This window comes from Bombus bifarius, unplaced genomic scaffold (assembly GCF_011952205.1).
Source record: "Bombus bifarius isolate JDL3187 unplaced genomic scaffold, Bbif_JDL3187 scf7180000008047, whole genome shotgun sequence".
Taxonomy (NCBI): Eukaryota; Metazoa; Arthropoda; class Insecta; order Hymenoptera; family Apidae; genus Bombus; species Bombus bifarius.
Genome location: NW_022884413.1, coordinates 650807 through 663371, shown reverse-complemented (window position 1 = coordinate 663371; position 12565 = coordinate 650807). Strand labels below are relative to the sequence as shown.

Sequence of the window (12565 nt, the reverse complement as noted above, 5' to 3'; positions counted from 1 at the left end):
TATTCTTACGAATACGCTGGACGCCCGAATTGAACGTGATTTTATACCTGAGAACTCTACACGATTATATACAGGGTGTTCTAGTAATCGTTCGTCTGCGGATGATTATGCGTTTGCGGAAAATTTAATCTCTTAATCGTCCTTTAATCAGAAAATTGTACAATTGGAAGGGTTCCTGCCATAGGTTGACAAAAACCAACAAAGTAATCAATGAGCTTCTTCAAACATGGTATGAACTCGTAGTCAATTAATTAAACGTTCGTAAAGACAAATCAATATTAGTTGGATTGATTTTAATTCTCACAAACGTAAATGTGATGTAATTTATTTTTGATAAAAATGGATGAACGTGTTAAAAAATAGGGGATTCAACAGGTGTAGGTATATGTCATGGAAATTGAGAGAGCATCGTATTATCGTATGTTTCAAAGTTGACCGTTCAGTATGGTTTATCATGGTGTATTTCTTTTGTTGTGTATGTGTGCGTGTGTGTGTGTACTTTCGTAAGTCGTGTAATTTTGATTCCGAATACGTATTGATTTTTCATAGGAAATTGTCGCACATTAGGACAGAGAATTTCTACTAACTTTAATCGATTATTCCTACGTAGTAGAGTGGAACCGTACTATGGAGTTTCATTGTTACTAAACTATGCCACAAAAGATGAACTGGCTACAGGAGACACAAACAGAAAGACGATAACTATCCTATGGAATGCTTAACAAATAGAAACTGGAACCTGAAAAGCAACTTGGTCCAAACAGTATCCAACACTCGTAAAACTAATATCAATCGATATCGCATAAATACAAATCATTGTACGAAAAGCTCAAGAAATAAAAATTGTAATTGTTGGAAAGCGTAAGAACTTGCTACGAATATGTAACATAATTGTTTAACAACATCTATCTATAAAAGGAATATTAACCACTTATTAAAAACAACATAAAATCATATTTTTTATTCCAACATATTTAAACCTTAGATTTGAAAAACGTCCGATACCTTGACGATCATCGTAGCGTTGCGAATTCCATTTTTATCATATCAAAGATCATTAAAATGGGATACAATAAAAAAAAAGATATTCAAACTTATGTGTCTCTACGAAAACATCTCAACCCCTGTTTCTATTGATCAAAGAACCGCATTGAATATTCTATTTAAAGCGTTCGTGTAACTGCCCTTCGTAATTACACGAACGCACGTAACCGCATCCGCATTAAACCCAGAAATTGCTGCCGCTTTTCCTCGCGAAAAATAATCCTTGGATATCCGCAACGTTTTCACCCCCTTGGTTCGAAAGCGTGTCGACGTTATAGACCGACCCAGTTCCGCTTCTTCCCTTCTGTTTCGAAAAATCGTGTCCCTAGCCTGTGAACGCGTGTGTGCCAGCTTATCTTCGGCGACGGCGCGGCGGAGAGACGCGTTCACGTTGAAAGTTCGCGGCTGTTTGCGTTGCAAGAAGGTTGATCACGTTACCAGCTCACGTGTCGCTATCTGGGTCAATATGCCCCAATGATATTAAGCCATTCGCGACACGCGAGTTTCGCAATTGGGCGGTTCGTCTCATCTCCGATTCGTTTCCTTTCCAGTCTCTCAGCAACGATTCATCACGTAGAAATGCAAATAATCGCAGCTTTTGATTGATTAATCAGTCTGCTTTGGTAGTATGTAATTAAGAGAGAAGCTGCTTGTGTTTCTTTCATTTAATTACCTTTTTATATTCTTCTTGGAGAATTTCCTTATCTCGTCCTTATCTGAGTTTATCCGAGAAGCTTTTAAACTGTAGAAAAATGGAGAATTAGATAAATTGTAGTTTCAAAAGTGTGGAATTATTAGCTCGTTGGAACGATTGGTCGAAGTTATAGTTCACGATGGTAGGAGATACCGAAGCGGCTCAAAGTATCTAATAGCCAGGCTATTTTATGAAACGGCGTTCGCAATATTCTACAATCAACAAGAAAAACAGTTTAAAATCGTAATGGTGTGAGTCTAGATTTGGGGAATTTGGATTTAATCACGCATTGACAGTGACATCTCTTAATTTCATAATTAATTAGGTCATAACTCAATTCTTCGTCACGATACGTTTTTATGACCTAAAAGAATACAATGAATTTTTTATACTAACGAAACATACATAACGAATTTGTTCTATCGACGAAACAAAACATTATTTTATAAGAAATATTATATTATTTTATAAAAAGTGACAGTGAATTGACTCGCACCGCTGTAATTCTCAGTGCATTCATTGTAATTGTAATTGTTCTTCCATTAGCGGACCGTTGAACGACTATAACTTTAATAGCCAACGTGAAAGAAAGTATCAAGAGGTAGTTTCGTAGACTGATTTCGGCAAAATGGTTGCGTGCAGCTCGTTAAGAAACGATTAGTCAGTTCGGGGAACGATAACTGATCGATAATTTCGCGGCCCGTTGTTCGACCAGAATAACGACGTCCGATCGGATTTATAAATAATCGCGCGTGATGGCCGATTAAGTAATTACGAATATCGATATCTCGCGGTTGCCAGGCAGAACGAAGGCAGTACTGGTACCAGTGTTCACCAGCCAAGTATCGATTATCCTCTCTGTCTCTCTTTCTCTTCAAGCTTCTTCTGACCCCGAATGAAGTTCATAGAAACATGGGCGTTGTTCATAGATCTTACGGTAAACAAGTATCATTCATTTACTACAAAAAAAGCAAAAAAGCAAAAAAAAAAAAACGTGCGTAAATATTGAAATATTAATTCTGATGTTTCTTGAGGATTCGTATGCACTGTGGAATACACAGCGACTTTATCTTTTTGGACGGTGATGCATCATATTTAAGTATATGATTCAGAAGATATAGAAATATTGGAGATATAAGAATGCGTAAATATTGTGCGAGAATTAGAACTTATAGAGGAATATAATGATTTGATACACCGTACACGCGAATATTAATACAATATGTGTTATAATATGTATATTTATTTTGTAAGATTCGTGAGCCTTAATAGATATTATTAATACGGCACGATGACTCATTATTAGACTTCGATATTAGACTAATATTAGGCAAAAATATACGATCGTTTTACATCACCCGGTGTTTTCAAGTGTTCGATCCTACGCTGACGATCGTTGAACCACTTGAAGCAAAATTACACGATGAAACTTGCAAAGTTACAGGCATGGCAGTTAAATAATCATTGATTAAAATACTATGGATTAGAAAAAAAGGGAGAAAGAAATAGATAATAAGAGATAAATTGTAAGGCGTCTGAGTCTTACGCGATAAATATTAATAATGCACTCTCTAAAAAGTACTCTCTGTGTAATCATTTCCGAGATAACATAACAAAAAGTACAAAGAAACGGTTATTCGATAAAATACATACGTTATTCATCATCTCGACAAATCGAGCAATATTCTTCGATGTTTAAATAAACTGCCATTTCTGACCTTGGGCAACTTCAAATATCAACTTCACAGATTTACGATGTTTAATCCGCCTGATTTATTTCCCGAATACCGTTCGCTTTAACGCCAGATAGAAAGCTAGAGGATAGAACCAGAAGTAGTGGAATATTTCGTTCCGAGTGAAATTCGTTGCTATTAAAAACTAATTAGTCGCGGTAATAGCTTTTAAATTGCCAGCTAATTGCCGGTCACCACGACGATCGCCTCTCATTCGACTTAGTTCCATCGATATTACGTTCGTTTTCAACGCGAACAGATAAAAGAAAAAATATTGATCGGAAGTATCGCACGAAATTCGACCAAGTGACTTTCTAATTTGTCCGAGACGACTCGCCTCGTTTCAAACGTGGATTTCTGTAGCTCTCATCGCCAAAATCGTGTTTCGAGTATGGCTGCCAACTGGTTACGCAGGAAGATCGCGAACGTGGAAATTAATTCTATCCAAAATATCGCGAAACTTTGTACGTTGAAATATTAAACTAAATCTTAACTACGAAAAAAAAAAAAAAGAAATAATACGTAATTGTATCCAAATTCTCGACTTATATCGCTGTGATTTTTAACCATGCCATATCTCATTCCTGCATTTAATACCGAGAGAAAAACCAAAATAAAACGAAACCAAAAAAGCAGAAACTGCGCAATCGAGGAAATTTACACGTTCAAAGAACTCAAGTTCCCTTTATCTTGGCGCCTGCCAAGAGATCAGAATTCTACAAAGTTTGCCACGCAGTTTACTCTTTTTACCAGCTTTTAGCTCCCAGATATCGCTTGCTTTGGCCAATTCAAAGGTTATCGGGTGCTTATAAGAAATCGTCGCGATATCTTGTCAGTATGATTTTTATCCAAATCGGAGATCTCGATCCTTCTTCTAAATTCATGTTAAATCCACGATTCTACGGTAATTCGTGATATTCGTTAAAATTCCAATTTATTTTCCCTAAACTCTTAATCAGGAAAGATGAGTTGATTCACCAATTTCTTGATTTATTTACGTGTACTCCATTATTTAATGTGTCGTTCTATTTCTGTTAAAAATAAATTCTATCATATTCATATTTCAAGAACGAAGGTTGGTTTGTTTCCTTCAATTGTCGTCGCGGAAGAGAATTTGGTCAACAAATTAACAACGACCGTAGTTTGTCTGAATATTTCGACTGTTTTCGATTTTGTCGATTTTGTCGATTTTGTCTGTTTATAATATCTGAAAAAATGAGTCTAAAAATTGGAATTACATAGGTCATTATGTTAGCCACGTCAACTGTCTCGACGATATTTCTGATGGTTTTCGCGTGTTATCGAAATTATCAGCTGAAGCTTGATCGATGATCGAAACCTTCGATACAAGAAAGCCACAAATCGTTACGTAGATTGGTGTCTATGGTTATTCGAGACATTGAAAGCCAAAGTGAACTAATCTCAATGCTCGACAAACTGAGTAATTCGCCGATTAAAATAAATGCGAACACAAAATATTCAATCGCAGAGAAATCAGTGTGATTTCGGCACGTTATCTGGATTTAATTTGGAAAAACTTAATTCCTCCACTTTCGATGCTAAAATTTCACGTTGAGAAAAATTTTGGCCCAGTCACATTACTTTTACTCTCACTGCACTCGCTTCAAACTCACGATTTCTCATAGCTATCGTACATTATTTTGTACCAGCACGTTCGTTCACCTTTGTGATTCGTATAGTTATTGGCCCCATAAAATGGCATTGAAAGTTTTATGTCGCTCATAAACCGTCCCTATCTTATATACACGGTGTTTCAGTTTCAGTATGTCGGATTAAACGATTTTAAGATAGAGATATAAAAATTTTGCCGAGAGAGTTTGATAGACAAAAGTACATTTCGTTTTCAACGTTAGACAAGAACAACGAACGTTAGGTGTAAAATTAATATTTATGTTGCTATCGGTGTAACGGGTGATTAATGTAACATGGCTCTCGTTAAAATTTAGTTTAAGACCAACATATTTCAATTTACTAATTATAGTGCACAGGATGATATTGATTTCGAGGCGTTCACGTAGAAAAAAGCTAAACGACTCCGGGTATAAAGGAGCTTAATCTACCATGAAATTTTATTACCTGCTACCAATCCTAATGATAGTACTCGCACAGCCGGTTATAGCCGGTTTCTAATAACCAAATTAAGATTAAAAAAAATCATTAAACGATCCCTGTTCCATTATTAACCGCGTAATTGCAAGTTTCTCGTCGGTTGTTACATTGTATCGTACATCATACTTATCGCCTATCGGAACTCGTGTTTTCCACAGCCTTTGAAAAACAGAACCATCTTATCTTGTCGAAGAAAGGAAAAAGAAAGCGTAGTAAAAATAAACCTACCATGTGTCGTGTTATATATTTAAAAATATTAAAGATAGGCAAGTCTAAACAATTCGTTAATTCCATTCCAAATTTACTTTTTCTATGCTAAAGGATAATCGTTTCGAACTTTGAGATCAAGCAGTAAGTTCAAAGAATACTATCTCGTAATCGGACGAAATTGTTGCTTTCACACAGCGTAACTGCTGGGGCTAATCAATCTATTAGCAATTACTACTTCTTGGACTTTGATTTCAAATAAGAATGCGTATAACGCTTTGTCTTCTAACAAAACGACACTTCGATTGTAGAAAATTAAAACGATTCCACCCTTTAGAATTCACCCTCTGTCACCCTCTGTCAAAGTGCAACTATCGTCCCTGAAGGAATAATTATTCAAAAATTCCATTGCCCATATCTATAATAGCCAGTATCTCTGATTCAACATACTCTTCAATGTATCACGTTCATTAACATATTAAAACGAGACATCCTGTGCGTTCGTTCTTCCAAACACAGTCATCCATGCGCATCGTACTTCGTCATCAATAAATCACTTACCTTCAAACCGGTCACTGGAGAATATCGTCATTGAATTTTTCCCCATTAAACGACATTTGTCATCTGTGCCACGTGTATACGTTGCATAAATTAATTAAGCATTCGTTCAGCCGATTCCACGTACCGTGAACATCGCTTCGTCCCGCTGTTTGGCATATTTTCCGAGTTTCTTACGATTACTGCATTGAGAAAATGGCGTGTTCTTGCAGGAGTTTCGGTAACGATCTCGCGAATATCTCGCACGTTTTCGCGTGTCGACGCGTTTTGACCCTGAGCCAGAGCGTGGGTGAGCGTTTGTTCCAAAAGGGGCGATCCACTGCGGCGAATTGTCGTCACTTTACTTCGTTAAGTGCTAAGGAGACGAATGCTCTTGACTCGATGCATATTTTCTTTATGCTCGTTTTTCATTTATGAACGACGGCCTGAATGAACAAAAGCGAACGACAGGTATTTTTCTTCTTCCTTCGAAAAAGATGATTTTATGGTTTGTGAAATTTAAAAAAATCGAATTTGTTAGGGAAGTGGAAATAGCGGGGATAGTAGGTGTACGCGGATGAGATTAGTATGGAAAAATATGTGGTTGGTCTTGACGTTAGGAAGGAATTTAGAAGAGGAAGGATTTCGATCACTTATTCTTCGAGACTTTTACATTCCTTAAAAATTTCGTAGCAGGTGCAGAAAATATTTGCATTGAATTTACATATAATTCTGTTTACACGTGGTATGTGGATAGGTTGCTGAAGAAATCGAAAAAATGCGCGCAATGCCAAATGTGATTTAATTAAATCTGTATTTGGTTATAAACGAGACTATTTTGGTTATAAAAAGTTGTTGATCATCTACCAGCAAAATGTAGGAAATTTATATTATGCCGACAAAACTTGGAAAAAGACGTAACAACAATTTTTTCGATTCTGCTTTACTTGGACGTTACTTTTAACTTGAAAAACGAAATGAGAGCAAGATTGACTATGTATTGAAGATAAAATTGAGAAGAATTCCACGTAATTTAATGCGATGATGGGAGTCCCCAGTGCTCCGTTTTATCATTTTATCCCAAATGAAGTAGATTTCGTTCGTTTTTTTCCCATAAAATAGAAAACGAGATAAGAAAAGAGCTGTTGAAGGAAGAAGCATAAAATAGAATCAGAGTGCGCGTTTAAGGCAAAAGACTAACAAGAAGACTTCGTGACCGAAGCGTTAAATCCAAGTAAATATTTTTGAAGTGGCGTTGTTTGTCGTGTTAGATCAAATTATATCGTCTAAGAAGACAATTGGATTCTGCTTCTAAGCCATTTAAAAGAGAACCGTGCAAAAATAGAATTGTATATTTGCTTATTTATTTAGTAAGTGAACCAATTTAGAAATGTGTTTTTACGTCGTTACAACGATTCCATGTCGATGAAACGAACTACGGAATTCAATTTTGAAACACCTCTGATTGAGAAACATGGGAGTACGCAAATACTTCTTGCGTCCATTGTATCTAAACATAAAAACATAAAAATTTCTAAACATAAAAATTAGATAAATTGCTAATCTTGAAACTCCAGTTTCTTTTCCATGTAATCCCCCGCGATGCATTTGCACGCAAACTCAATTGTAATTACAACTGGCACAGACGTCGGTACGAACGATCTTCCTAGCGATAATTGATCAATTGCAGGTCTTTCTTCGTCGGAACAAATCGACTTCCACGTAACGTCAAATGGGTGATACTGAAACTCATATCCATCCACGACATTATATAACGAGCTTGTACGTATAATCAAGACCACTCTCGATAAACTAATTAACCTGTAGATAAACCGCAGAAAGGCGTCGCGATGAAAGCTTGGAGGGTTGCGTGGACATAGGACAAAAAAGATCTGCGATCGATGCAAACGGTACTTTAGTGCTTCTAAGTAGAGTCGTGATAGATTTGCACGATGACAAGCGAGGACAAGGAAGCGGTGGACACGATCAGGGGTTATGTATATTTCAGGATAAAAGAGAAAATCTCTTTGATTTTGAGACGAAGGTTTTGCGATTTAGTAAGGAAACTTCAACCGAGACCCAGAGATTCGGCAGATCGAAAAGTTCCAAAAGCTGCATGAAAGTTGATAGAACGTCAAGTTTCTTGTCAACGTCAAATGTTTACTTCGGAAACCAAAGGTTCAAAGTTTCGATAGAATTCCAAATATTCAAATTAGAAATGCATTTAGAAATTTTGGAAACCTCGGAGGATGATTTCACAACTTGGACTAATCGTAAGATACAAAGACTCGATTTACGTTCTAGGAACTTTGATAGAATGTTCCAATCTGGAACGAAAGATTCGCAAACCGAATAAAACTTTCGATCTCCGAATGAAGATGGAAATGAATGGAAAATTTCCACTTACTCGGACTCTGAGTCTCATCTCCGTTTGTAAAGTTTGCCTAAAAGCGATAAAGATCGCTGAGTCACCAGATTGCCAGGATCGAAAAGTAAACAACCCCGTGACTTCATCAGTTTATCTTCGCGTCGAGACAATCGCAGAATTAGAGAATGCAACGGCGAAGGATAATGAACGCAAATCAACCGCGCATTTTTGGATTTATTAATAACGCGAAATTCTGGTACCAGGCCAACCAACTTGTTTTTCCGGCTGCAAGGTCAGTCTCGGCGGGTTGCGTTACGAGAGTCGACGAGAGACGAGCTCGTTGACTCTTCGTCTCTCCCGCTTTTCCTTCTCTTCTCCCCGTGACACACTTTACCCCACCGAGTGTTCCATGCGGGCGTAGTCGCGGGGAACTCCCGTTGCGAGTGAAAAGCGTCTCCTCCTCCGACCCCGGAAACCGACAGACGTTTCAGCAAAGTGGAAGCTACAGCCAGAGGGTTACAAAGGCTGGCCAAGAATGAGAATGCTCTGGTAAAGGGAAGCTCGCGTTTATGAGCGTGACACTAGGCTTCTCTCTCTGGCTGTTGTACGTGTGAGGTTATTCTTTGACGGGAAAAAGGTTTCCATGCGTTATTTCGGATCGATCACGCGAATTAGCCGGGACAAAGAGTGTAAAGGCGGAACTGGATGCTCATTCAATCGTCTAAACTCTGCGATCAACTGTTTCGCCATTTTTCAGGATCGTTCTATTCTATTCGAGCACCTCATCGTCACATCTGTACGATAGAGTCTCTTGTTTTTTGCTCTTTCATATTTCTAAATGATTTTACTTGTTTCTAAGGTAATTTATTCTATCAAGTTGTGCAACCGCGGCTCATTATTATCGGCAGCGCCGAATTTTTATTCTATATTTTTAATTTTTACATATGAAACGAAGAGACGGTTGTAAAGGATTGTTACCCTCAATGTGATAATTAATCTGTTAAATCAGGCAGTTAAGATATTATTCGCATCTTAGTTTCTTAAATATAATAGCTTTGTTTGCTTACGTATCCTGTATATCACAACCCAAAGCCGGTAGGATTTCAAAGAGGGTTTTAAGAATTATAAATGGATAATTATAAAAATAATATTTGAATATTGGTTCCTAAAGTTTACTCTTTCTGTTAACACTGTGCGTATAGTAACTAATCGTTTTGTAAGTTTCCAAATAGTATTTCGCTTTTCTTCGAATAGATTCTAATGAAAGTCAAATAAGGAGGCATTTCGTTTGGGAATGATACAAATGATGCATTAAGCAGGACTTCTTTATTCGAGACGATATATAATGCACAACGATGGTTGATTCGATGTTTTCACGTTTTCGAATGAAAATCCGTTGTTTGTCAAACACACACCGAACTGTTTGCTTTTCGTTAGTATCGCCTAGCGATATTAACCGTAGGGTGCTACCGTTTACCGGTTTATCTGCTTTCTCAGCAAAAATATGCGCACGCGCGCACGTGGACGTCTGTTTGTGTGCTTTGAGTGTCCAAGTGATCATTATTCTAATAGCAGGGAGGTATATCTGTGTTTTTTCTTGTCGATAAGGGTGGTAATCGTTAGCGACATCGGTAAATATAGTTCTATGGCATGATCTAACAGGGTGCATGGGATGTGGTGGTAACACGAATCGTGTAATTACTGTGTAAATGTTGGCGGTTAATAGGGTTCGATACGGGGAACAGAGAGGCTGGTAGGATGTGTTTATGACATGTGTATATCGTAACTAAAGTGGGATTGTTATGCGCAAGTGAGGATAGGGGTCACCAAGACTCGAAACAGGAAGTACTATACGCGTCTTCTAGATGTGGAGCAAATTGGGTGTGGCAGCAGCTCCCGTGCTCGCCACCAGAGGACTTTCCATCAATCCCTCTTCTCGCAAGCTCCTTTAAATCATCGATTCCTTTCTGTAGATCTCGTGATAATTAAATATTCCTAGATCTGAGCCTCGAGTTCGCCGGTTAATCTTTGCTATTCTTGTTGACGAATCTATCTGTGGATTCGAAATGAATCGTCTATCGTAGATATATGTGTATGTTTTAAAAACTTCCAAGTGAAAAGAATCTATGAGATCAATTCCTAGGGTTATCCATAAAAAAAATGGTGCCTACGTTATTTTTATCTCTAGTTGTTAAAAATGTTCACAAAACAATCTTTTTTCTTCAAAATGATTATTTTGTCAACCTTTGGGAAAATTTGATGACAATGTTTGTTAGAAGGAAAGGAAAGGGAGAAACATTTGAACGACTTCGACAATTGAAAGAAGGAGAGATTTTTAGAACACGAATGGAAAAGGGAAGTTTCGTGACGGAAGTACTTTAAAAAATATATGTAGCTAGCCTGATTGTTCGAAGAGTAGACTATGCCCTTTAAGGTCGTGCAAGGTCACCGGAATTCAATACGAGATCGAAATGGAGGATTAGAGAAATCGTGCTTCTCGATCTCAATCGTATTAAGCTTTAAATAGCTGCCATTAAATTTCTGTGATCAATTTCCAGAAACTCGTAGCACACCCGTCTGGTGTATACGACGCTCTCGACAGGCCGCAGACTTCGATTTAACGAAGTAACGGAAGTTATTCGGGGCGGCCGCTCGGAAACTATTGTTACGTTTACTTGGTCTTCTATTTCCGACAGCAATTGCCGACCTTGAATGTAACTCGTCAAGAGCTAAAGTTGAGCGAACTATCACTGGAAAACCGGTGCACTTAACAATTCAAAATTCTAAATTTGTAGTCTAAAAACTGTGTTCTGTATCGTGCTTTATATATACTTAACCTATAAAACGTTTTTCGATGATTGATCGAAAGATTGGTCAAGGATTCCATTCGCCGAATGGCTTTGAGCGTGTTGTATTAGTCATTTGCAGAGAAAGGTAAATCATGCCTAAGAAGGAGCGGTTGATTGCTTTTCTAGTGACGCCATTTTGCTCCTACACTGATGCTTGATTAAATGACTGGCGTCCGATAGCGGCGCCACTTTCCTGCGTTAAGTGGCGCCCCCACCTTCGCGATAACTGTAGTTCTCGGTTAGTAAAGCAGAACACACGTCCATGAATGATATCGGAGAATTTTGTGTAGCGCCCTTTTCTTCTTTTTCGAGTAGAGCGATTCCCCTGTGTATTTCGAGGGCAATCGATAAATCCGCGAGGGTTTCCTCCCCGATCTACGTCTTAGCGCTAATTTCCAAGACACGATCTATAATAACGGGCACGCTCCCTCAACATAAATTTTTATTGATTTGAAATTAGCGGAGCACGTCTTTGTTGTACATACGAGATCACAATATAGTTGTATAGCATTATATGATTAGATTATAATTTTGTGTTGAAATGCCGCAGTTTGGTTTATTGTTTCATTTTCAGGTCATCCGGCTGGTGGTGTAACTTTAAAAAAAGGTAATACTCCGATTGCTACTGTAGATGCTATTCGTATACTTCGCAAAGTAAGAAACTTTAAATGTGAATCATTTACAAAGACGGATAGGAGAAGCAGATTCATTTAGTCGAGTTTTTAGTACTTGGATTTCCAATATATCCTACAATGAGTTTAGAATCTTTAAATGTAAAAGAAACGTGCTAATGACAAGTACTCGCGGCCCTCTAGCAGCGGCTGTAAGAAGTACTAACCAATCTATATCATCGATACTTTATGATTAATTGCAATTTAATATCTCCAACAATAATCCAAATACTAAAAACCAATGATTTTAGATGCCAAATCATTAATCATCCAGCACGATTATTTTAAACACTACCATCATTTTAGATATAACCATCGTATCAATATTATTC

General features: G+C 37.6%; 1 protein-coding gene across 8 annotated transcripts in view; it reads left to right on the top strand.

Annotated features, from left to right (window-relative positions):
- LOC117207988 (glycogen synthase kinase-3 beta-like) overlaps positions 1-12565 on the top strand; it is a 61564-nt gene that overhangs the window by 7698 nt on the left and 41301 nt on the right. For 4 of the 8 annotated variants that reach the window (XM_033448769.1, XM_033448768.1, XM_033448772.1 and 1 more), the window contains exon 2: positions 12137-12169. The exons of the other annotated variants lie outside the window; for them this stretch is intronic. In XM_033448769.1, the coding sequence (XP_033304660.1) occupies positions 12137-12169 (33 nt within the window). The remainder of the gene's footprint in view (positions 1-12136; positions 12170-12565) is intronic. 8 annotated transcript variants of the gene reach the window in all.